We start from the raw sequence: 22947 nt of genomic DNA, 5'->3' as shown, positions 1-22947 counted from the left end.
ATGCAGCTCAATGAAAATGTAGAATAGACCATTGTTAGCTCGGAGAAGGTGACAGCAAAGCTTACAGAGATTCATACTGACCCTCAATATTGGGAATGTTGAGCTAAGAAGGTACAGTGACATCAGTTCGCTTATCTCCAAGCACCCTTTTCCACACTCAGCCAAAGGCCATGCTGGTAAATTGAAGGCAATGATAAATTTCATCATCGATGTCTGCTTTTGTTGAACAGTGACTCCTGATACACATGACCCCTGCTTGCTAGCCTCGCCTTGTAATTTATGATCAGAGGGTAGTGTTGTAGAACGAGAGACAGTAGACACCCACAATGATTCTGTTAATCTCAGTCAGCCACCTCCAGACCCACAGTTACTTTGCTCCCCCCTCCACCCCACCACAGTGGTGCAGCAGTAGAGTTGCCGCCTTACAGCGCCAGTAGACCCAGGTTCGATCCTGACTACGGGCGCTGTCTGTACGGAGTTTGTACGTTCTCCCCGTGACCTTCGTGGGTTTTCTCCGAGATCTACGGTTTCCTCCCACACTCCAAGGACGTACAGGTTTGTAGGTTAATTGGCTTGGTATAAGTGTACATTGTCCCTAGTGCGCGTTGGGTAGTGTCTATGTGCGGGGATCGCTGGTCAGCGCGGACTCGGTGGGAAGAAGGGCTTGATTCTACGCTGTATCTCTAAACTGAACAAAACCCATTGTCCTCCCCTCTGGCCTTGAACCACCATCGCTCTCATCAGTCATCTCCACCCTTTGTCCAAAGACTTTATTCCCTCTCCATTTGCCAGCTTAACCACTCGCACGTTATTTTTGTTCCAGTTATGGCGAGATCAACGTTTCCCTCGCTTCCGATGATATATGTATCATGACTTGCTGAGTACAGGAAACACCTTCTATTTTTATTTCAAATGATCTATTCGTGAATCATTTTTAACCCACTAGAGATAGACACATTTTTGATTAGAACAGTTGTCAGGGGTTATGGGGAGGAGGGGGTTAAGAGGGAGAGATAGATCAGCCATGATTGAATGGCGGAGTAAACTTGATGGGCCAAATGGTCTAATTCTGCTCCTATCATTTATAAGCTTAAGAACACTTTAAAGCACTGCATCTCTCTAGACAAGGAAAAGGAATCACTGTATCATCAGTTTGCTGTACCATGGGATAAAGGCTTTATCTCATTTTCTATTTTTGCGCAAAAGATCACAAAATGACACATTACCTGTGATAATGCAGCCTGGCTATTGTCTTGTCCCAATTCACAAAGACCAGAGACAGAGATAATGATGGGACATGGCTCTAGTGTGTCTGGTCAGGTCAGGTTTATTGTCATGTACACAAGTACAATGGAAATCTGGCTTGCAATAGCATCACAGGGACATAGACGCAGAGAACATTCAACAACACAAATCAAACAGAAACCACATGTAAATTCTCCAAGACAGTAAAAAAAGATAAAGTGTGTGTAAGGACACAAAACATCAGTGAAAATGTACAAAATTGGAAAACAAGTGCTTGGCATGAATTCCACTGGTGTGCTAGGATTGGGGTTGTGCAGGTCAGTTCAAGAACTTGATAGATGTAGGAAAGTAGATGTTCCTGAACCTAGTGGTGTGAGACTTTAGGCTTCTGTACCTCCTGCCCGATGGTGGCAGTGAGAAGAGGGTATACCGCTGAGAGTGAACATCATTGACGATAGATGTTGCCTTCTTGAAGCAGCGCCAATGCTTTCAAAAGTGGTGTGGACTGTGCCCGTGATGGACTGGGCCAAGTCCATCACTCTCTGCAGTCTCCTGCTATTATTCCCTTACATTGGAATTGTTATAGCAGGCCACGTTAGTCAGCATATTTGATGTCAAGCCGAATCTCTTTCAACTTTCTCTTTCTAAGAAAGTTGAGATGCAGGTGTACCTTCCTCATGATTACATCGATGTCATCATCATCATCGGCGATCACCCGAAGCGAGAATGACTGTCCTCTCCATAGGGTCGGACGCCTGTGCGTGACTTTGTTTAACGTGGGGAGACTGGTGCACAGACAGCCACCACACGGTCCTTGACAGATCTGGGTCAGGATCCAGTGGCGTGGAGTCCAAGACGACCGGGGACCCTTTTCTGCTGCAGCCTTCATCCGCCTTCCCAGCCGTTGTGACGCTCCACTAAAGTCAGCCATCATCCTCTCTCCGCCTGTTCCACCATCGAGGTCTTGGTTGGATTGTTCTTTGTCAGGGACCTCCCCCTCAACCGTACCGCCATGGGTGACCCTACCAGGAGCGTAGCTCCAGACGGCATCGCTCTCAGGATCTCTGGACCACACAAGCTTCTCCACCACGACAAGGTGACAATCCACAGAGAAGACCTAGGGTAGGTCATCCGAGATGTTAATGCCCAGGCATTTGAAGCTGCTTATTCTCTCCACCATCGACCCACCAATGCAAACTGGCACGTGGTCTCAGTACTTCAGGTTTCTGAAATCAACCACTAGTCCCTGAGTTTTGTTGATGCTGAGTGGGAGGTTGTGGCTGGGGCACCACTCAACCAGTTTTTATACCTCTCTCCTGTATGCCGACTAATCACAACCTGAGACTATTATTATTTGCAATGAAAAACTGACCTCTCTCAAAGTGTTCGCATCCTAAGCTCCCAATGCCAACATATGACAGATTTTAGAAATCCACCGAGGCTTTGTCAAGGAAGTTGCTTGTCACGTTAACAAAACCAAATGTCTCCATTTCCATTAAAGTCAATGAGTTAGTGGTAAAGATGGCAATCACAAACAGAATCATGTGCGCAATTACGAACCTGCACATCTGCTTTTCAAGCTAACTGAAGTCCAAAGGAAATCTGGATGAATACCAAAGATAGACGCAAAATGCTGGAGTAGCTCAGCAGGACAGGCAGCATCTCTGGAGAGAAGGAATGGGTGACGTTTCGGGTCGAGACCCTTCTTCAGGCTTCCGAAATGCTGTCTGAGCTGCTGAGTTACTCCAGCGTTTTGTGCCTATCTTCGGTTTAAACCAGCATCTGTAGTTCCTTCCCACACGAAATGGATGATTACCAGTTGTAATGGGTGCCTGATCAATAATCTATCCAAAATACCTTGCATTCCCCCCCAAAATAATTTTGTGTGAGCTTTCAGGACTTAATTGGCACTGTTTCAGTTGGAAGGAATTGCTGCACCGGACAAGTAAAACAAAACTAGGGCCTGATAATATCAGCCAACCTTCCCATTCAAGAAGACTGCCAGCAACAAACACAAAGGAAAAGAGATTGTAGGTACACAAAAAGCTGGAGTAACTCAGGGGGTCAGACAGTGGATGCTGTCTCGACCTGAAAGGTCACCTATTCCTTTTCTCCAGAGATGCTGGCTGACCCGCTGAGTAACTCCAGCTTTTTGTGTCTATCTTTGGTTTAAACCAGCATCTGCAGTTCCTATCTACACACTTGCAGGTATACAAATACACATAGGGTTGCCAACTGTCCCGTATTAGCCGGGACATCCTGTATTTTGGGCGAAATTGGTTTGTCCCGTATGGGACCGCCCTTGTCCCGTATTAGGCCCGGGGGGGTGCTGTAGGCCTGGACGCTTTAGGCCCCAGCGCTGTAGGCCCGGACACTTTAGGCCCCGACGCTGTAGGCCCGAACACTTTAGGCCCCGACACTGTAGGTCCTGACAGTTTAGGTCCCAACAATCTAGGTTTCCAACATTTTAGCTCTGGACAGTCTAGGTCCGGAGGCCCGGGCGTCACCTAACGGAGGTTGCGTAGCAACCTGCCTCCCGGCGGCGCCCGGGCGGCCGCCATTGGTGGAGCGGGAGCACATGGGCGCTGGCTGGGTGAGGTCACCTTGTCCCGTATTTGGGAGGGAGATAGTTGGCACCCCTAGGTACACATTACAGGAAAATGAGCAGTTGAATATTTTCTGAAATTATGCATTGCGTTTAATCACTTCACTGGCCTGATCAGGACTCCCAAGGGCAAAGTTATTAAAGACAGAGGAAGAGTGCAGAGTGGCGGATAGGCACTGCCCAGTTGAATGGGTCTAGTTTTTTAGGTTGGATTGGTAATCCAACAGATAAAATCCCACATGATAAAGGCCATTTTAAAACATTTCAGTAGCTAAAGGGAACTGGTCCAGTTGCCTCCAATGGTTAGATTTTAGTTGCAACTTTTAGTTTTAAAGATACAACGTGGAAATAGGCCGCTTCAGGCCACCAACTCCACGCTAACCAACGATCGCCCGTTCACACTGGGTCTATTTTATCCCACTTTCTCATCCACTCCCTACACACGTGGAGCAATTTACAGTGCCCAATTAACCTGCAAAACCCACACGTCTTTGTGACGGGGGAGGAAACCGGAGCACCCGGAGGAAACACGTGCGCTCACATGGAGAACGAGCAAACTCCAGACAGCACCCGGGTTCAGCCTCAAAGCCCGGTCTGGCCAATAGGGACAAAATTAATAGTAGATGTTTCTTAAAAGCTCCCAATTTCAACCAGTACAAATATGTTTAAAAGATTACATCTACAATTGGAACACAAATCAATATCTAGAGCTTTATTTAGCCCTCTTTAAAGGTCTGACGATTCCCAAATCAGTTCATCTACCCAGATGGCTCTTGATGATACAAGCCAAACCAGCATATTTTCAGATGTTTGTTATCAGATGAACTTTTGTTAACCCTGATGTGCAGACCCAAGTATAGAAAATCTTTCTGATCAAGCATATTGACGCACAGAGCTGGCCAAGCACAAATCCAATCTTTTTAATGCCCCTTCTGTGTCCTTGCCTCCATGTCTCGGCCATGGAAATGCCTGGGCTCCATTTCCCGAACAGGCAGCCGAATAGTTGTGGGAGAGCGAGGGGAAGTGAGATTTGAGAGAGCTCTGCATGGCGGCCATTTTAACATCACTCCTTCATCTCCGAATGTACGTAACAAAATTAACGTTTCTCGATCTTGTTCCAGACAAACATTCAGCTGGCAACTGCCTCCTCCTTTCTCTCTCTCTCAAGTAATCTTACATCCACTCTACATGCATATTCTCATCGATTTATTCTGGATATCTTAACTTCCACGCCCATCTTATTTTATTGTGCTCATACCAAAAAGGTGTAGCAATTGCCAATATTAACCAGCAACTTTAACTAAATGAAGCCACAACACAAATGTTTATATGTAGTCATAGGATGATTACAGCACAGGAGGAGACCATTCAGCCCATCACATCCAGGCTGACTCTCTATCAGAGAAAACGCAATTCTCGTTATTTCTATTATTCGTGCCAGTCATTCAAATTAATTCTGCTCTTTGTTCACCAGTGTCATTAGTTACGTTGAACCTGGTATCTGCTGGATACCATAGTGCAAATGGAATACAATTCTGCAAATACTCCAAGTCAGAGGGAGTAATTGTCGTCGTGGCGATCCCTCGAGGTCGAGAATGATGGTCTACGTTCCGATGTCAGAACGAAGACGCCTATGTGCGTGTGTGTGTTTAACGTGTACTTGATGTTGCACTCCAAGAAGCACACGGTCCTTCACAAATCAATCAACTGATTCCAATGGCAATGGAACCAAGACGATTGGAGCTGATGGATCTGTTGGAGCCTTCATCCGCCTTCACAGCCGTTGAGTTCTAGATAACTTTGCCTGCCTGGTCCGCTTTGTGAGGTCTTGTACGTTGGATTGTTCTTCTAGACAATAGACAATAGGTGCAGGAGTAGGCCATTCGGCCCTTCGAGCCAGCACCGCCATTCAATGTGATCATGGCTGATCATTCTCAATCAGTACCCCGTTCCTGCCTTCTCCCCATACCCCCTGACTCCGCTATCCTTAAGAGCTCTATCTAGCTCTCTCTTGAATGCATTCAGAGAATTGGCCTCCACTACCTTCTGAGGCAGAGAATTCCACAGATTCACAACTCTCTGACTGAAAAAGTTTTTCCTCATCTCCGTTCTAAATGGCCTACCCCTTATTCTTAGTCTGGACCCTCATCCTCGACCTTACCGCCATGGGTGGCCCCACCAGAAGCTAGTGCTTCCCACGGCATCGCTCTCAGAATCATGGGGGCACGCAAGCCTCTTCACCACGACAAGGTGAACGATCCGAAGACAGTAGATATTTTCAGACAAATGTGGGAAGCCAATGTGCTCATTTACTTTTTACACCCTTCACACACTACTCAGCTCAGAGTAGTGAGGCTGAGAAACCCTTTGGCTGTTCCTGGACTATACAATGCTTGTGGAACAAATGCCAAAAGCCACTGTAAGAAGGTCTACTCGTTGGACAGAAGGTAGACACAAAATGCTGGAGTAACTCAGCGGGACAGGCAGCGTCTCTGGAGAGAAGGAATGGGTGACGCTTCAGGTCGAGGTCAGTCTGAAGAAGGGTCTTGACCCAAAACGTCACCCATTCCTCCTCTCCAGAGATGCTGCCTGTCCCGCTGAGTTACTCCAGCGTTTTGCGACCATCTTCGGTGTAAACCAGCGTCTGCAGTTCCTTCCTGCACTACTGATTGGACAGTCCAGCAAGGCCTGGTAGTTCATGGGGAACAGTGGAGAAACTGCAGAATTAGTTTCAATATTTCGTAGATACAAGCAAAAGGTAAATGAAGTTAGCCAGGTCTATGGTCCTGGCCCTTCTCCAGGGAACCCTGCAGGAAGTAGGTCCTTCTACAGTTGTACCGGGCCCTGGTGAGACCGCACCTGGAGTACTGTGTGCAGTTTTGGTCTCCAAATTTGAGGAAGGATATTCTTGCTATTGAGGGCGTGCAGCGTAGGTTCACTAGGTTAATTCCAGGAATGGCAGGACTGTCGTATGTTGAAAGGCTGGAGCAATTAGGCTTGTATACACTGGAATTTAGAAGGATGAGAGGGGGATCTTATTGAAACATATAAGATAATTAGGGGATTGGACACATTAGAGGCAGGAAACATGTTCCCAATGTTGGGGGAGTCCAGAACAAGGGGCCACAGTTTAAGAATAAGGGGTAGGCCATTTAGAACGGAGAAGAGGAAGAACTTTTTCAGTCAGAGAGTGGTGAAGGTGTGGAATTCTCTGCCTCAGAAGGCAGTGGAGGCCAGTTCGTTGGATGCTTTCAAGAGAGAGCTGGATAGAGCTCTTAAGGATAGCGGAGTCAGGGGGTATGGGGAGAAGGCAGGAACGGGGTACTGATTGAGAGTGATCAGCCATGATCGCATTGAATGGAGGTGCTGGCTCGAAGGGCTGAATGGCCTACTCCTGCACCTATTGTCTATTGTCTATTGTCTAAGTGCACCGCATACAGTATTAACCACAGTTCTCATTACCCCATCAAAGTACTTGCTTTCAAAGAATCAGTTCACAAAAGCAGAACGATAATCCGCAGACAATGATTTGAAGCAATAAGGGCGGCAAAGTTAATAAAAAATGCACCAAGAACCGCAGCAACATTGCATCTGGTTTGTGAGGCATGAGGAAATAGTGAGGATTTCCTGGTATCTTACAAGTCTCCTAAAAAGCCACCTACACATCTAGGTTCCTGCAAATTGTACCATTCACGCACGCAATGGGATGCAGCACGGAAAAGCCCCTCCAACACTGAGCTTTATGTTTTACTAAGTCAAAGAGAGTCAGGGAGCTACACAGCCATGGAATCAAGCCCTTCATCCCAACTTGTCCATTCTGACATAGTTAGGATTCTGGGCTATTCCCATATGTTGCAGTTGTCCAATATACTTCCAAACCTTCCATATCCATACTGTGTATATCTGTCCAAAGATACACACAAAATGCTGGAGTAACTCAGCGGGTCAGGCAGCATCTCTGGAGCGAAGGAATGGGTGAAGTTTCGGGTCGAGACACATCTTCAGACTGATTTTTTTAATTAGAGATACAGCGCGGAAACAGGCCCTTCGGCCCACCGAGTCCGCGCCGCCCAGCGATCCCCGCACACTACCTAACTCCAAGTGTGGTCTCATCAATGGCTTGTATCATGGTGTGCCAACTATTGTAATAAAATAAACTTCCCAATGAAGGCGAGCTTGCCAAATGCCTTCTTCGCCACCCCGTCAACCTGAGTCATGTCTGCTAGTGAACCCTGCACTTGTACTCCCAGATCTCTCTTCTCTGCAACACTCTCCATGACTCTGCCAGCACCTGGTTTGATACACCATAGTGCAACACGTCGCAGAGATAAGCTTTTTCACTGCCTATAATGCCACCAATTTTGGTCTAATCTGCTAATTTTCACTAATGTTGTAAACGTTGTCATACAAAAGCAATTTGGAATCCTATTGGCTAGCTCACTTTAGATTCCATGTGATCTAACCTTCCAGGCTAGCCCACCAGTGGAACGGTGTCAAAGGTCACTCTGAATGATCACAAGATCAGTCTGAAGAAGGGTCTCGACCCGAAACGTCACCCATTCCTTCTCTCCAGAGATGCTGCCTGTCCCGCTGTGTTACTCCAGCATTTTGTGTCTATCTTCGAACTTTGTCAAAGGCCTTGTTCAGTTCATGTGTCCAATGTCCACTGACCTGCCCTCATCAATCCTCTTGATTACCTTTCCAAAAAATCTCGTAGATTTATGAGACGCAATTTCCCATGCACAAAGAAAGGCATGCACACTGTCTTTAATCACTTCCTGCCTATCCAAATTCAATCCCTCAGAATTGCTACCTAATTCCTCCAAAAATCAATTCTGGCTCAATTTAGAACCTTAGCATGTGACCCAATGCTGTCCTTCTCCAGAAAAAAAGACACAAAGCGCTGGAGTAACTCAGCGGGTCACGCCTTCAATGGTCCCAACAAAGACACAAAATGTTGGAGTAACTCAGCGGGACAGGCAGCATCTCTGGTGAGAAAGAATGGGTGACGTTTCGGGTCGAGGCCGTCCCAACCCCAAACGTCACCTATCTATGTTCTGCAGAAATGCTGCCTGCCCCGCTGAGTTACTCCAGCACTTTGTGTTTCTTTTTCTTTAAACCGACATCTGCAGTTACTTGTTTGCACATTGTGCCCTTCTCCGTAACTACTTGAATACGAATAAAGTTAAACCTAAATTTTATTTGTAGTCAATGACAAGAATTGAAAAGAAATGTACAAAGATTGGTTAACCTTAGTTATTCTTAACCTTAGGAATTCTTTGCCTCAGGAGGCCAATTCTCTGAATACATTCAAGAGAGAGCTGGATAGAGCTCTTATGGATAGCGGAGTCAGGGGGTATGGGGAGAAGGCAGGAACGGGGTACTGATTGAGAATGATCAGCCATGATCACATTGAATGGCAGTGCTGGCTCGAAGGGCCGAATGGCCTACTCCTGCACCTATTGTCTATTGTCTATTGTCTACAGTTTGGAGACTAAATCCTGGACTGCCAAACATCACCCCGAAATGTAATCTAGTCATTGATATCAGTTTTATGCTTGCCATTCTCACAAATCCAAGTTTGCACATTGGTCCCACTCCTCCCCAACCTCGACTAATGTTCAGCCATTACTGAGTTTACTGAATTTACAATTTATGTCTGGCTCTGTGAATGTTGCCACTTCTTTCATATATTCAACAACAACAGTGATATAATGACAAGTGGAGGTTGTGGCACATCATTGGCCTTGTTGCCATTCACTGTCTAGCTGGTAGCGGTAGTGTGTTTGGGATGGGCTTGTCTGAAGTGTTCTGATGGGACGGTTGCCAAGCACAGTGAAGCATATTGAAGATGACATACAGTGCAGTCACAGTAAAGCATTACTAGAAGGAAAATAGACATAATAAAGCTGGAGTTATTCAACGGGTCGGGCAGCATCTCTGGAGAAAAGGAATAGATGACGTTTCGGAAGTCTCAAGAATGTCTCGTGTTTTTTTTCTCCAGAGGTGCTGTCTGACCCGCTGACTCCAGCTTTTTGTGTCTACCTTTGGGTATAAACCTGCATCTGCAGTTCTGTCTTACACATCACCAGAAGGAATTAGTATTGAGGATGGTGCCAGTCAGACACTTGTCCGAGATGGTATCAAAAGTCTTGAGTGCTGTTGCAAGTGCATTTCATTCAAGCCAACAATCAATGCACTTCTGATCTCTACCTTACTGTTAGGGTTGCCAACTGTCCCGTATTAGCCGGGACATCCCGTGTTTTGGGCTAAATTAGTTTGTCCCGTACGGGACCGCCCTTGTCCCGTATTAGTAGAGTTGCCAACTTCCTCACTCCCAAATAAGGGACAAGGGGTGACGTCACCGCCCCGCGCCCCACGTGACCTCACCCAGCCAGCGGCCACCTGCTCCCGCTCCACCAATGGCGGCCGCCTGGACCGGGAGGCGGGTTGCATAGCAACCTCCGTTAGCCAGCGCCCAGGAGCGGGAGCACGTGGCCGCTCGCTGGGTGAGGTCACGTGGGTGAGGTCACCCTTTGTCCCGTATTTGGGAGCGAAGAAGTTGGCAACCCTACTTACTGACGACAGAAAGGTTTCAGAGGCCAATTGCTCGCTCGTCTGCTTTATGACCGCTGGTCAATCGTGACCACCAGGATAGCGGATATGGTGACGGTAATCCCATTAAATGGCAAAATACGTTTCCTGGAACTGCCATGATTAACCTCTAGTAACAATCACAAGGGTCCTGGTGCTAAAATACAATTGAAACGCAAAGTACTTGTGCTATAACACCAGTATAAGCACTCAAGCAAGAAAACCAAGCCCGAAGCCAAAGTACTATCTAAACTGAATATACAAACTTATACTGAGGACAATAACTAACTCCATATGTAATATTCAGCTACCTACATGTTAACAAGCATATTTTTTTAAACTGAGCGTGTAGATGCAAGTATATCATTGGGGTTATCTAGTGCGGGCACTTTCCCCAGCAACCGCAGGAGATGCAACACCTGTCCCTTTACCTCCCCCCTCAACTTCATCCAAGGACCCAAACAGTCTTTCCAGGTGAGACAGAGGTTCACCTGCACCTCCTCCAACCTCATCTATTGCATCCGCTGCTCTAGATGTTAACTTCTTTACATCGGCGAAACCAAGCGCAGGCTCGGCGATCGTTTCGCTCAACACCTTCGCTCAGTCCGCCTTAACCAACCTGATCTCCCGGTGGCTGAGCTCTTCAACTCCCCCTCCCACTCCCAGTCTGACCTTTCTGTCATGGGCCTCCTCCAGTGCCATAGTGAGGCCCACCGGAAATTGGAGGAACAGCACCTCATATTTCGCTTGGGCAGCTTGCAGCCCAGCGGTATGAACATTGACTTCTCCAACTTTAGATAGTTCCTCTGTCCCTCTCTTCCCCTCCCCTTCTCAGTTCTCCCTCTATCTTCCTGTCTCCACCTATATCCTTCCTTTGTCCCGCCCCCCTGACATCAGTCTGAAGAAGGGTCTCGACCCGAAACGTCACCCATTCCTTCTCTCCTGAGATGCTGCCTGACCTGCTGAGTAACTCCAGCATTTTGTGAATAAATACCTTCGATTTGTACCAGCATCTGCAGTTATTTTCTTATATTAAACTATTTCAGTGTCATTCACCCTTGAGTCTTTATCACAACATTTCATTCACGCTCGACTGAATTTTCGTATGTTTTTTTTGGTAATTTTCGTCTTGTTCTCTCTTGTGAGAAAAAATATAAATAAATATCTGAATAAATGAAGTCATTCACCCCTCTAGCTTCATTCACCCCAAAATAATTTAATTCACCCTTGGGTGAACCATTCACCCGTTTAAGAAGCACTGATCTGGTGGGCACCTCCCTGGCACTGGTGTTTCATTGGGTTAGGCCCATAGCACCTTGGGAAGCCTCAACAGTCGGTTGTGGCATCCCAGAACAACCCCCCTCAATACCTGCTCTCACACCGCCTGTGCTACCAGCATTTACTAAATAAAGGAGACTACAGACAATGAATTCACTCTAACAAATGTTAAACACCTGCACCCTGCCTTCCACTAAATCCCAACCCCTTCATTCAACTTGTAACGCCACAAATGTGAACCTTGCCTGCCGTCGCAGCTGCGGCTTGCCTGCAGTCCGTCTGTCTTTTGTGTTTTTTGTTGTTTTTGTAGTTTTAATATGATGTAGTGTTGTATGTTATGTTTTGGGGGGGGGGGGGGGTGGGAGGGAACGGGAACTGTATAATTCTCTCTCCCGAACGGAGACGCGACCTTTGTTCTGTGTCGTGTCTCCGTTCCCGTTGCGGCCTACCACCGGCCATGCACCTGGGACCACCTGGGGCTCTGGTTCGCAGAGCCCATGGCCCGGACTCACCACCTGCGGCGCTGGCTGCCTGCGGATGCTGCGGGAACGGCTGCGACTCGTCTCCGGAGGCTCCGGCGCGGGCCGCGTGGACGTCGGAAGCCTGCAGGCCCCTGGATGGGGGCCGACATCGGGAGCTCCGGCAGCGGCAGAGGCAGCGTGTTCGCCCACACCGAATCGCGGGGCTTGGGTCGGCCCGCCACGGACCTTTCACCATCCGGCGCGGCCTGAAATAGGCCGCGGGATTTTTCACCGCCCAGCGGGGGCTTCAATATCGGGAGCCCCAACCGCCCCGACGTGGCAACTCCAACAGCCTGACCGCGGGACAAGACGGCAGGGAAGAGAAAAAGACATTCTGGCCTTCCATCACAGTGAGGAGGAACTGGAGGAGACTCACTGTGATGGATGTTTCTTTTTGTTTGGTGTTAGTTGTGATTGTATGTGTTATTGCATTTTTATTGATTAATCTTATTGGTCTTATTGTTCAACTGCGGGTAATGTTTCATTTCACTGCACATTTATGTGTATGTGACAAATAAACCACTATTGACTATTGATACACTTACACAGAATATGCTTACAAAGAATCACACATACTGCATGTCATACGTTTCTTTTCGGCCCCCAACTGACACTATTTCTTCTCCACCAAATCCACCCACTGCCTTGCTCTGCTGCCTCTGACCTCCTCCTTTACAGCCTGACACAAACTCTGTCCGCCAATTCCTCCAAATAGCGTGGTGGTCGACCGTGCTACGAAACCTCTACAACCTACCTCTGCCGGACGAGCTCTTGCTCTCCATCCTCAGTTCCAGCCCACAGAGTGATTTCCCTTTGACTACATTTTTTGACTGGGGCTCCCTGATGCTCTTATATTTCCGTAGGGGAATTACTTGCACCTCACCTCTGGAATTCAGTCCTTTTTTTTCATATTTGGGCCAAAGTTGCAATGAGGCCAGGTATTGAGGCCAGACTAGTTTGCCCAGAACTTATTCCACAAGCCATAATTACGGTCAGCTTATACAAGACAAGCCTTTCATCACATGTCAATTGAAAGTTTGTTACCTCTTGCAGATTAATGGAGTTTTTAGTTTCAAGTACTTAATCACGAGATTTAGTCCTGGCTCAAAGTGGAATGTCTGAAATTTAAATTCAATGGTAAGCACACAATGGCACAAATGGTTATAAAGAATTTCCTTGCAACCTGTCATCGCCTTAGTCACAAATAACTGAAATAAATCCATTCCAAAATAAATACAAGGTCGAAGTTCTTGATCGGAAAATGAAATTTGCGTCTTTTGTAAGGGTTCGTAAAACAACCTCAATATGTATGAATATTAATTTCTCCAACTTCAAGTAACCCAAGGGGAGAACGTGCAAACTCCGTACAGACAGCACCCGTAGTCGGGATTGAACCCGGGTCTCCGGCGCTGCATTCGCTGTAAGGCAGCAACTCTACCGCTGCGCCACCGTGCCGCCCTTCAGTCTAAAATGATTTTGGTAACCTTGCTGTACAGTCACTCTAAAATCAGGTCAATATAATGAACTGAGGAAAATAAATCATTCTGAACTGTTTGATTGGATGCAACGTCGTTTGGGAATATATTCTTTGAAAAAGTTCTAAAACTTTGGCAACAAATCTTTTCTGCGATGGGACGTTATGGACGAGGCCTGAATTTATTACTCAGCTCCAATAGCCCTGAACTGCTTTCTTCAGCTCCTGTGGTTATGCCACTGAAAGCACTCCAACAATGTTGTGGGGTAGCGAGTCGGGTATGCAGCAGTGATGAATGCTGAGCTCTTCCAGCACTTTGTGTTTTCCATAGGTTCGAGATTGGTTCTTATAGATTATCAGGTTGCAAAGACAACATCACTACTTAAAAAATGGAGGGAGACAGAAACCGGAAATCAGTAACCAGTTAGTAGTTGGTAGCAGTTCCCAGTTAGTAGGGTGGCAGGGTGGCACAGTGGTAGAGTTGCTGCCTTACAGCGCTTGCAGCGCCAGAGACCCAGGTTCAATCCCGATTACGGGGGCTGTCTGTACGGAGTTTGTATGTGACCGCATGTGTTTTCTCAGAGATCTTTAGTTTCTTCCCACACTCCAAAGACGTACAGGTATGTAGGTTAATTGGCTTGGTAAATGTAAAAAAATGTCCCTAGTGTGTGTAGGATAGTGTTAATATGCAGGGATCGCTGGTCGGTGCGAACCCGGTGGGCCGAAGGGCCTGTTTCCGCGCTGTATCTCTAAACTAAACTAAACTAGTTCAACTTTGGAGGACAGGGCAATGCAAAACCCAAACCCGCCATTGGTGGAGCGGGAGCACGTGGCCGCTGGCTGGGTGAGGTCACGTGGGGCGCAGGGCGGTGACATCACCCTTTGTCCCGTATTTGGGAGTGAGGAAGTTGGCAACCCTATTTGGGATGCACGTTGATGGTTTGGGGCACATGTTTGCAAACGTGGAAATTTGCCAAAGTGGGGATCAGACCATTGCAGCCAAAGCAGGAAACACCGAGTGAAATTTGCCAGTACCAATATTAAGCAATTTCCCCATCGCACAATCCCCCACCAGGCCCAGGATCTGATGTCAGTGTCAATATTTTCTAAACAGAGCAAGACCGAAGTTACCACTCGGTGGCCACTCAAAGGCCACCTTATTCAGCCTCTTACACTGCCTTGAGGACATAAAATGTTGGATGGCACAGAACTTCCTCCAATTAAATGAGAGCAAGTCTGAGGTCATCCTATTCGGCCCCCCCCAACTCCATCAAATCGATAACAGGCAGTCTTGGAAGTCTATCCTGCCTAGTCAAACCGCATGTCAAAAACCTCGGCGTGATATTTGACTCTGCATTAAAATTTGACAAGCAAGTCAACGCTGTGGTAAAAGCCAGCTTCTTCCAACTTCGAACCATAGCTAAAATCAAACCTTTCCTCCAATTCGACGACACAGAAAAAATCATTCACGCTTTCATTTCCTCCCGCCTAGACTACTGCAACTCCCTATACACTGGGATCAGCCAATCTTCCCTGTCCCGCCTGCAACTGGTCCAAAACGCCGCAGCGAGACTCCTGACGGGTACCCGTAAAAGGGACCACATCACCCCGATTCTGGCCTCTCTCCACTGGCTCCCTGTATGGTACAGAATCAACTTCAAGCTCCTCCTATTCACGTATAAAGCCCTAAATGGACATTCCCCCCCTACATCAAAAATCTTCTAACCCCCCTCTCTAACTCCAGGTCCTTCAGGTCGGCCGACTTGGGGCTACTCACTATCCCGCGGTCTAGGCTTAAGCTCAGGGGTGACCGCGCTTTTGCGGTTGCAGCTCCTAGACTGTGGAACAGCATCCCTCTTCCCATCAGAACTGCCCCCTCCATCGACTCCTTTAAGTCCAGGCTCAAAACCTATTTCTACTCCCTAGCGTTTGAGGCTCATTGAGGAGGCGCTGTGAACTGTTTGCGTGATACTGTATGTTTCTTTTTTTTTCATTCAGATGTACAGCACTTTGGTCAACGTGGGTTGTTTTTAAATGTGCTATACAAATAAAATTGACTTGACTTGACTTGACTTATTCACTCCAACCCTACAAACTACATGCACGTTAAGAGTTGGCCTGTTTCCTATATCAACGTTACTCTTTAGGCATATCTTTCATTCATTCGTTCTATTTCTCTCTACATCACCGTCTATATCTCTCATTTCCCTCTCCCCTGACTCTCAGTCTGAAGAAGGATCTCATACAGGGCTCTAGTTGTACAGGGTTGTACAGGGTTGTACAGGGCCCAAACTTGCACACTGTACTGCGTGCAGTTTTGGTCTCCAAATTTGAGGAAGGATATTCTTGCTACTGAGGGCGTGCAGCGTAGGTTCATTAGGTTAATTCCCGGAATGGCGGGACTGTCGTATGTTGAAAGACTGGAGCGACTGGGCTTGTATACGCTGGAATTTAGAAGGATGAGAGGGGATCTTATTGAAACATATAAGATTATTAAGGGATTGGACACATTAGAGGCAGGAAACATGTTCCCAATGTTGAGGGAGTCCAGAACCAGGGGCCACAGTTTAAGAATAAGGGGTAGGCTATTTAGAACGGAGTTGAGAAAAAACTTTTTCAGTCAGAGAGTTGTAAATCTGTGGAATTCTCTGCCTCAGAAGGCAGTGGAGGTCAATTCTTTGGATGCTTTCAAGAGAGAGCTAGATAGAGCTCTTAAAGATTGCAGAGTCAGGGGGTATGGGGAGAAGGCAGGAACGGGGTACTGATTGAGAATGATCAGCCATGATCACATTGAATGGCGGGGCTGGCTCGAAGGGCTGAATGGCCTACTCCTATTGTCTATTGACCCGAAACGTCGCCCATTCCTTCTCTCCACAGATGCTGCCTGTCCCGCTGTGTTGCTCCAGCATTTTGTGTCTTTACGTGTAAAGAGTTCAGCGGTTTGCACAGAAATTAGGGGATGCCGCGAGGATTTTTGAACCTTCCTACTACCACCGATGACAGGACACAGACTGTGGGAGCTTCGTTGCGGGGAGGGGGGGGGCAAGTAAAATCGCCCCACGTGCAAAACAGCGGGTCACATTCACACTTGTTCCGACGGAGTGAAGAAATCGACTGAAAACACGAGTACAAATGCACGAGATGGGCAAGAAATGTACGAGAAGGTCAGAGAGTTGTAAATCTGTGGAATCCTCTGCCTCAGAAGGCAGTGGAGGCCAATTCTCTGGATTCTTTCAAGAGAGAGCTAGATAGAGCTCTTAAAGATAGCGGAGTCAGGGGTCAGTGCAGGTGGCGGGAGAGAGGAGGATGATGGCAAAGCTAGCATCGCTGCTGGACAACGACTCCCACCCCATGCAGGACACTGTCTATGCACTGAGTAGCTCCTTCAGTGACAGACTCCTTGACCCCAAGTGCGTGAAGGAGAGATATAGGAGGTCCTTCCTTCCCGCTGCTGTGAGACTGCACTGCTCCTAGCAGACCAGTCAACAATAACGGCTAAGAACACACAGAAAACTGATGACAATTTATGTATCTTTTATTTAAAATGAATGATATCTTACTCTTTTGCTATCCACTTTGCTGCTGTAACACTCTAAATTTCCCCGGTGTGGGACGAATAAAGGAATATATATATATATATATGGGGCGAAGGCATGAACGGGGTACTGATTGTGAATGATCAGCCACGATCACATTGAATGGCGGTGCTGGCTCGAAGGGCCGAATGGCCTACTCCTGCACCTGTTGTCTATTGAAATCGCAGCCTGGGCACAGTTTGAGGGGGAGAGACGGGGCTGTTTACACAGCAGAAGGCCACGCATCTAATGCCCTTGATAGACACAAAAAATGCTGAATAACTCAGTGGGACAGGCAGCATCTCTCGAGAGAAGGAGTGGGCTCTATCTATCCAGGTCAGCGTTTCTCAACCGGGGTTCCCAGGAACCCTAGGGTTCCGCGAGAGGTCGCTAGGGGCTCAGCGAGAGGTCGCTAGGGGCTCCGCGAGAGGTCGCTACGGGTTCAGCGAGAGGTCGCCAGGGGTTCAGCGAGAGGTCGCTAGGGGTTCAGTGAGAGGTCGCTAGGGGTTCTGCGAGAGGTCGCATGGGGTTCAGCGAGGGGTCGCTAGGGGCTCCGCAAGAGGTCACTAGGGGTTCAGCCAGAGGTCGCTAGGGGTTCAGCGAGAGGTCGCTAGGGGCTCCGCAAGAGGTCGCTAGGGGCTCCGCGAGAGGTCGCTAGGGGTTCAGCGAGAGGTCGCTAGGGGTGCCGCGAGAAACATTGATAAATAGGGTCATCATATGTTAATGCATTTTTGAGTCATTTTTGTGTTTTGCATTGTCAATAAACTTGAGGAAAACTTAAGTTACTTTTTCGCTTAAACCCGTTATCAGAAAAATATATCATGTTTGCCTTATGAACTTTATGAAAGAGAAAGAGATTAGTAAAGAAATATATATATTTTTTTATGTAGGGGTTCCCTGAGACGTGAAAATTATTTCAAGGGTTCCGCAATGGTTCTCTCCAGAGGTGCTGCCTGTCCCGCTGAATGACTCCAGTTTTTGTGTAAGAAAATAACTGCAGGTGCTGGTACAAATCGAAGGTATTTATTTCACAAAATGCTGGAGTAACTCAACAGGTCAGGCAGCATCTCAGGAGAGAAGGAATGGGTGATGTTTCGGGTCGAGACCCTTCTTCAGATTGAACAAGGGTCTCAACCAGTTTTTGTGCAGATCTGCAGTTATTTCCTGCACACCTCTGAACGCCCGCCCTTCTGTGAAACTGACACACTTAAGGAGAAACTGAAGCAAGCTGCTGCCTGAAACCCAAAGTTCAGCCTTGCCTCAAGTTTAACTCAAGAATTAAAAAACAAAGAAACCGTCCCTCCCCCAGCCGCGTCCGAAACAAAATACGTTAGAGCTTATTTTTCTCTCCCAACGTGACGGTGTGAAGTGCGTGGGCGCTCTTCAGCAGAACGAGGTGTAGAAAACAATTTGGAAATCAGATATTACAAAACACATTCAAAGCTGCTCAGATTCCCGCGCCATGAAGCGAATATTCAGCGAAATCATCACACACACACACAGATACACACACACACACACACACAGATACACACACACAGATACACACACACACACACACACACACACAGATACACACACACTGTCACATACATACATACACACACACATACAGATACACAGACACGCACACAAACACACAGCCACACACAGCCACAGACACACACAGTAACACACACACACTTTCACACACATACACAGATACACACAGACACGCACACACACACACACACACACACAGCCACACACACAAACACACTCTCACATACATACACACACACACACATACAGATACACACACATACACACACACACACACACACACACAGATACACAGACACACACAGATACACAGACACGCACACACACATACACACACACACTTTCACACACACACACATACACACACAGACACACACACACACACACAGCCACACACACACACAGCCACACACACACAAACACACACTCACATACATACACACACACAGATACACACACACAGGCACCCGCACACACACACAAATACACACCCACTCTCACATACACACACAAACACACACCGACACACACAAACAAACACACAGTCACACACTCAGACACACACACAACACACAAGGGAGAGTGCCGCTGTACACGCAGCGAGCAGCAAGCTGGAGGAGGAAGCGAGTAAACAATTGCGGAATGGAGCATGAGCTCCGGGAACCACCGCATTACAGCAACCTCTGGGGAGGGGAGGGGTGGGGTGGGGTGAGGACGGGAGGCGTGTTAGCTCAGACTGCCTGGCAGCCTCGTCTATTCTGATGTTGCAGCCACCAGCATTGCCTTCTTCATTCATCAAAACACTGAGTGTAAATCCATTACAGTGCGTGTACTGACAGAGAGCATCACTCCCCTCTCCCTCTCCCCTCTCCCCCCTCCCCCTCCTTCCCTGTTGTGTTTAACGAGCGAGGGTAATATCAGCACGGAGACACTTCCGTGTGAAGTTTCCCCACTGCTGGCGTCTGGGGATCTGGGATCTGAGGTCTGGGGTCTGAGGTCTGGGGGTTTGGAGTCTGGGATTTGGGATCTGGGGATCTGGGATTTGGGATCTGGGATCTGGGGTTTGGGATCTGGGGATCTGGGATCTGAGGTCTGGGGGTTTGGGATCTGGGGTCTGGGGGTTTGGGATTTGGGATCTGGGATCTGGGGGTTTGGGATCTGGGATTTGGGATCTGGGGTCTGGGGGTCTGGGGTCTGGGGGTTTGGGATCTGGGGTCTGGGATTTGGGGTCTGGGATTTGGGGTCTGGGGGTTTGGAGTCTGGGATTTGGAATCTGGGGTCTGGGATTTGGGGTCTGGGGGTTTGGAGTCTGGGATTTGGAATCTGGGGTCTGGGGTCTGGGGGTTTGGGATCTGGGGGTCTGGGATCTGCCCCCTCGCTGTGAAATCCTCCCATCACTGTACTCACGTTTCTTGTCATCATCGTGCAGTAAAGATGCCGCTCGTGACAGGACATCCAAGGGGGTCTCCATTCCTTAAATATATCTGCATAGAAACCTCTGCAGCCTGAAAGAACGAAGAAAGGCAAGGAACAGAAAACACTGCCTGTACCAAATCAGATGGAGAGACCAAGCCGCATCTATCTTTTCTTGTTTGTTTCTCTTTTGAACAAGAACGCGGTACAATTCACACGAAACAAGAGTACACACAGTAAAACCAAAACCCTCTCTCATGTGTCACGTACGACAAAGTAACCTGTAACACACACACAGATACACACACACATACACACACACACACACACAGAGATACACAGACACACAGCAACACACACACTGTCACATACATACACACACACACATACACACACACACACACACACTCACACACACATACACAGATACACATAGACACACAGCCACACACACATACACATCGACACACATACACAGACACACACACACACAGATACACACACACACACTTTCACACACACACACACACTGTCACATACATATACACAAACACACAAACACACACGCAAACACACACGCACACACTCTCACATACATACACACACACATACAAGAACGCGGCACAATTCGCACGTAACAAGAGTACACACAGTAAAACCAAAACACCCTCTCTCATGTGTCACGTACGACAAAGTAACGACACTGTTACCCCTCCAGCAGCGTCTCTGGAGAGGAGGAAGAAGGGTCTCGACCCTTTCCTTCCCTCCAGAGGTAACTGGGTTACTCCAGCATTTTGTGTCTATCTACTGTGTATTTTAAAAAAAACAGCATCTGCAGTTCCTTCCTACACCTAACCGTGACCCCCCCCTAACCCTCCCCTCCCCTCCCCTCCCCTCCCCGGAGCGACTGCCTTGCAGTCTCAGAGAGTACATGCAATGTCACTGATTTGAAATTTGCAACGATGGGCGGCCAATGTTATTTACCTGTGTGTTGTGCCAGCGCTGGCTGCCGTGGCCGCAGTGGACAGATAGACACTGTGCTGGGGCGGAAGAATGCGAGGAATGATGGAAATTCTCTCCTGGCAGGTGGTGAATGTAATACAACATCATTGGCTCACAGCGACTCCCAGCACAGGGCAAATTACACACACACATCGTCACATCCTCAGGTAGGGAATCAGTAGCAACGATGCGGAAATGGACCCGAGAGATTCACTGGAGTTTAGAAGGAAGGACGAGAGGGGATCTTAAAGAAACATATAACAAAATTATAAAAGGACTGGACAAGCTAGATACAGGGAAAAAAATGTTCCCAATGTTGGTGGAGTCCAGAATCAGGGGCCACACACACACACACACAGTCTTAGAATAAAGGGGAGGCCATTTAAAAACTGAGGTGAGAAAAAACTTTTTCACCCAGAGAGTTGTGAATTTGTGGAATTCTCTGCCACAGAGGGCAGTGGAGGCCAATTCACTGGATGGATTTGAGAGAGAGAGTTAGATAGAGCTCTAGGGGCTAGTGGAACCAAGGGATATGGGGAGAAGGCAGGCACGGGTTATTGATTGGGGACGATCAGCCATGATCACAATGTAGTATAAGAAAATAACTGCAGATGCTGGTACAAAACCGAAGGTATTTATTCACAAAATGCTGGAGTAACTCAGCGGGTCAGGCAGCATCTCAGGAGAGAAGGAATGGGCGACGTTTCGGGTCGAGACCCTTCTTCAGTCTGAAGAAGGGTCTCGACCCGAAACGTCACCCATTCCTTCTCTCCTGAGATGCTGCCTGACCTGCTGTGTGTTACTCCAGCATTTTGTGAATAAATACCTTCGCCATGATCGCAATGACAATAGACAATAGACAATAGGTGCAGGAGGAGGCCATTCGGCCCTTCGAGCCAGCACCGCCATTCAATGTGATCATGGCTGATCATGAATGGCGGTGCTTGCTCGAAGGGCCGAATGGCCTCCTCCTGCACCTATGTTTCTATGAGTGTGATCTGACCCTCAGCTCCAGCCCAGCTCTCCGGCACAGCGGGTGTTGTCCGCAGTTAGAGCCTTTCACCGGCAACCATTCTGATGGCCCTTTCTCATTTTGTCCCGTGCATTGCATTTCCTGTGTGTCCAATGTCACACAGGTGCTGCCTGGGTAATAGCTGCTCATTTAAATTCCATGTGCAGGAAGGAACTGCAGATGCTGGTTTTTAATCCGAAGATAGACAACAACAACAAAAATGCTGGAGTAACATAGTCTGAAGAAAGGTCGCCTCACCCATTCCTTCTCTCCAGAGATGCTGCCTGTCCCTCTGAGTTACTCCAGCATTTTGTGTCTATCACTTAAATTTCATCGGCGGTCACTCGAAGCGAGTATGACTGTCCTCTCCGTAGGGTCGGACGCCTGTGTGTGACTTTGTTGAATGTGGGGAGACTGGTGCACAGACAGCCACCACACGGTCCTTGACAGATCTGGGTCAGGATCCAGTGGCGCGGAGTCCAAGACGACCGGGGACCCTTTTCTGCTGCAGCCTTCATCCATCCGCCTTCCCAGCCGTTGTGACGCTCCACTAAAGTCAGCCATCACCCTCCGCCTGTTCCACCGTTGAGGTCTTGGTTGGATCGCTCTTGGTCAGGGGCCTCCCCCTCGACCTCACCGCCATGGGTGACCCTACCAGGAGCGTAGCACCAGACGGCATCGCTCTC

The 22947-nt window shown here is 48.0% G+C and overlaps 1 protein-coding gene across 1 annotated transcript in view; it reads right to left on the bottom strand.

Annotated features, from left to right (window-relative positions):
* Positions 1-21332, bottom strand: part of vgll4b (vestigial-like family member 4b) — a 148759-nt gene extending 127427 nt beyond the window's left edge. The window contains exons 1-2 of the mRNA XM_078413990.1: positions 21232-21332; positions 20242-20339 (exon numbers count right to left, since the gene is read on the bottom strand). Coding sequence (XP_078270116.1) covers positions 20242-20305 — 64 coding nt within the window. The 5' untranslated portion in view covers positions 20306-20339; positions 21232-21332. The remainder of the gene's footprint in view (positions 1-20241; positions 20340-21231) is intronic.
* Positions 21333-22947: the final 1615 nt, after the last annotated feature.

Source organism: Rhinoraja longicauda, chromosome 17, assembly GCF_053455715.1.
Source record: "Rhinoraja longicauda isolate Sanriku21f chromosome 17, sRhiLon1.1, whole genome shotgun sequence".
In the NCBI taxonomy this organism is placed as follows: domain Eukaryota; kingdom Metazoa; phylum Chordata; class Chondrichthyes; order Rajiformes; family Arhynchobatidae; genus Rhinoraja; species Rhinoraja longicauda.
Note: the sequence above shows the minus strand (reverse complement) of the source record. Positions and strands in the feature narration are given on the sequence as shown.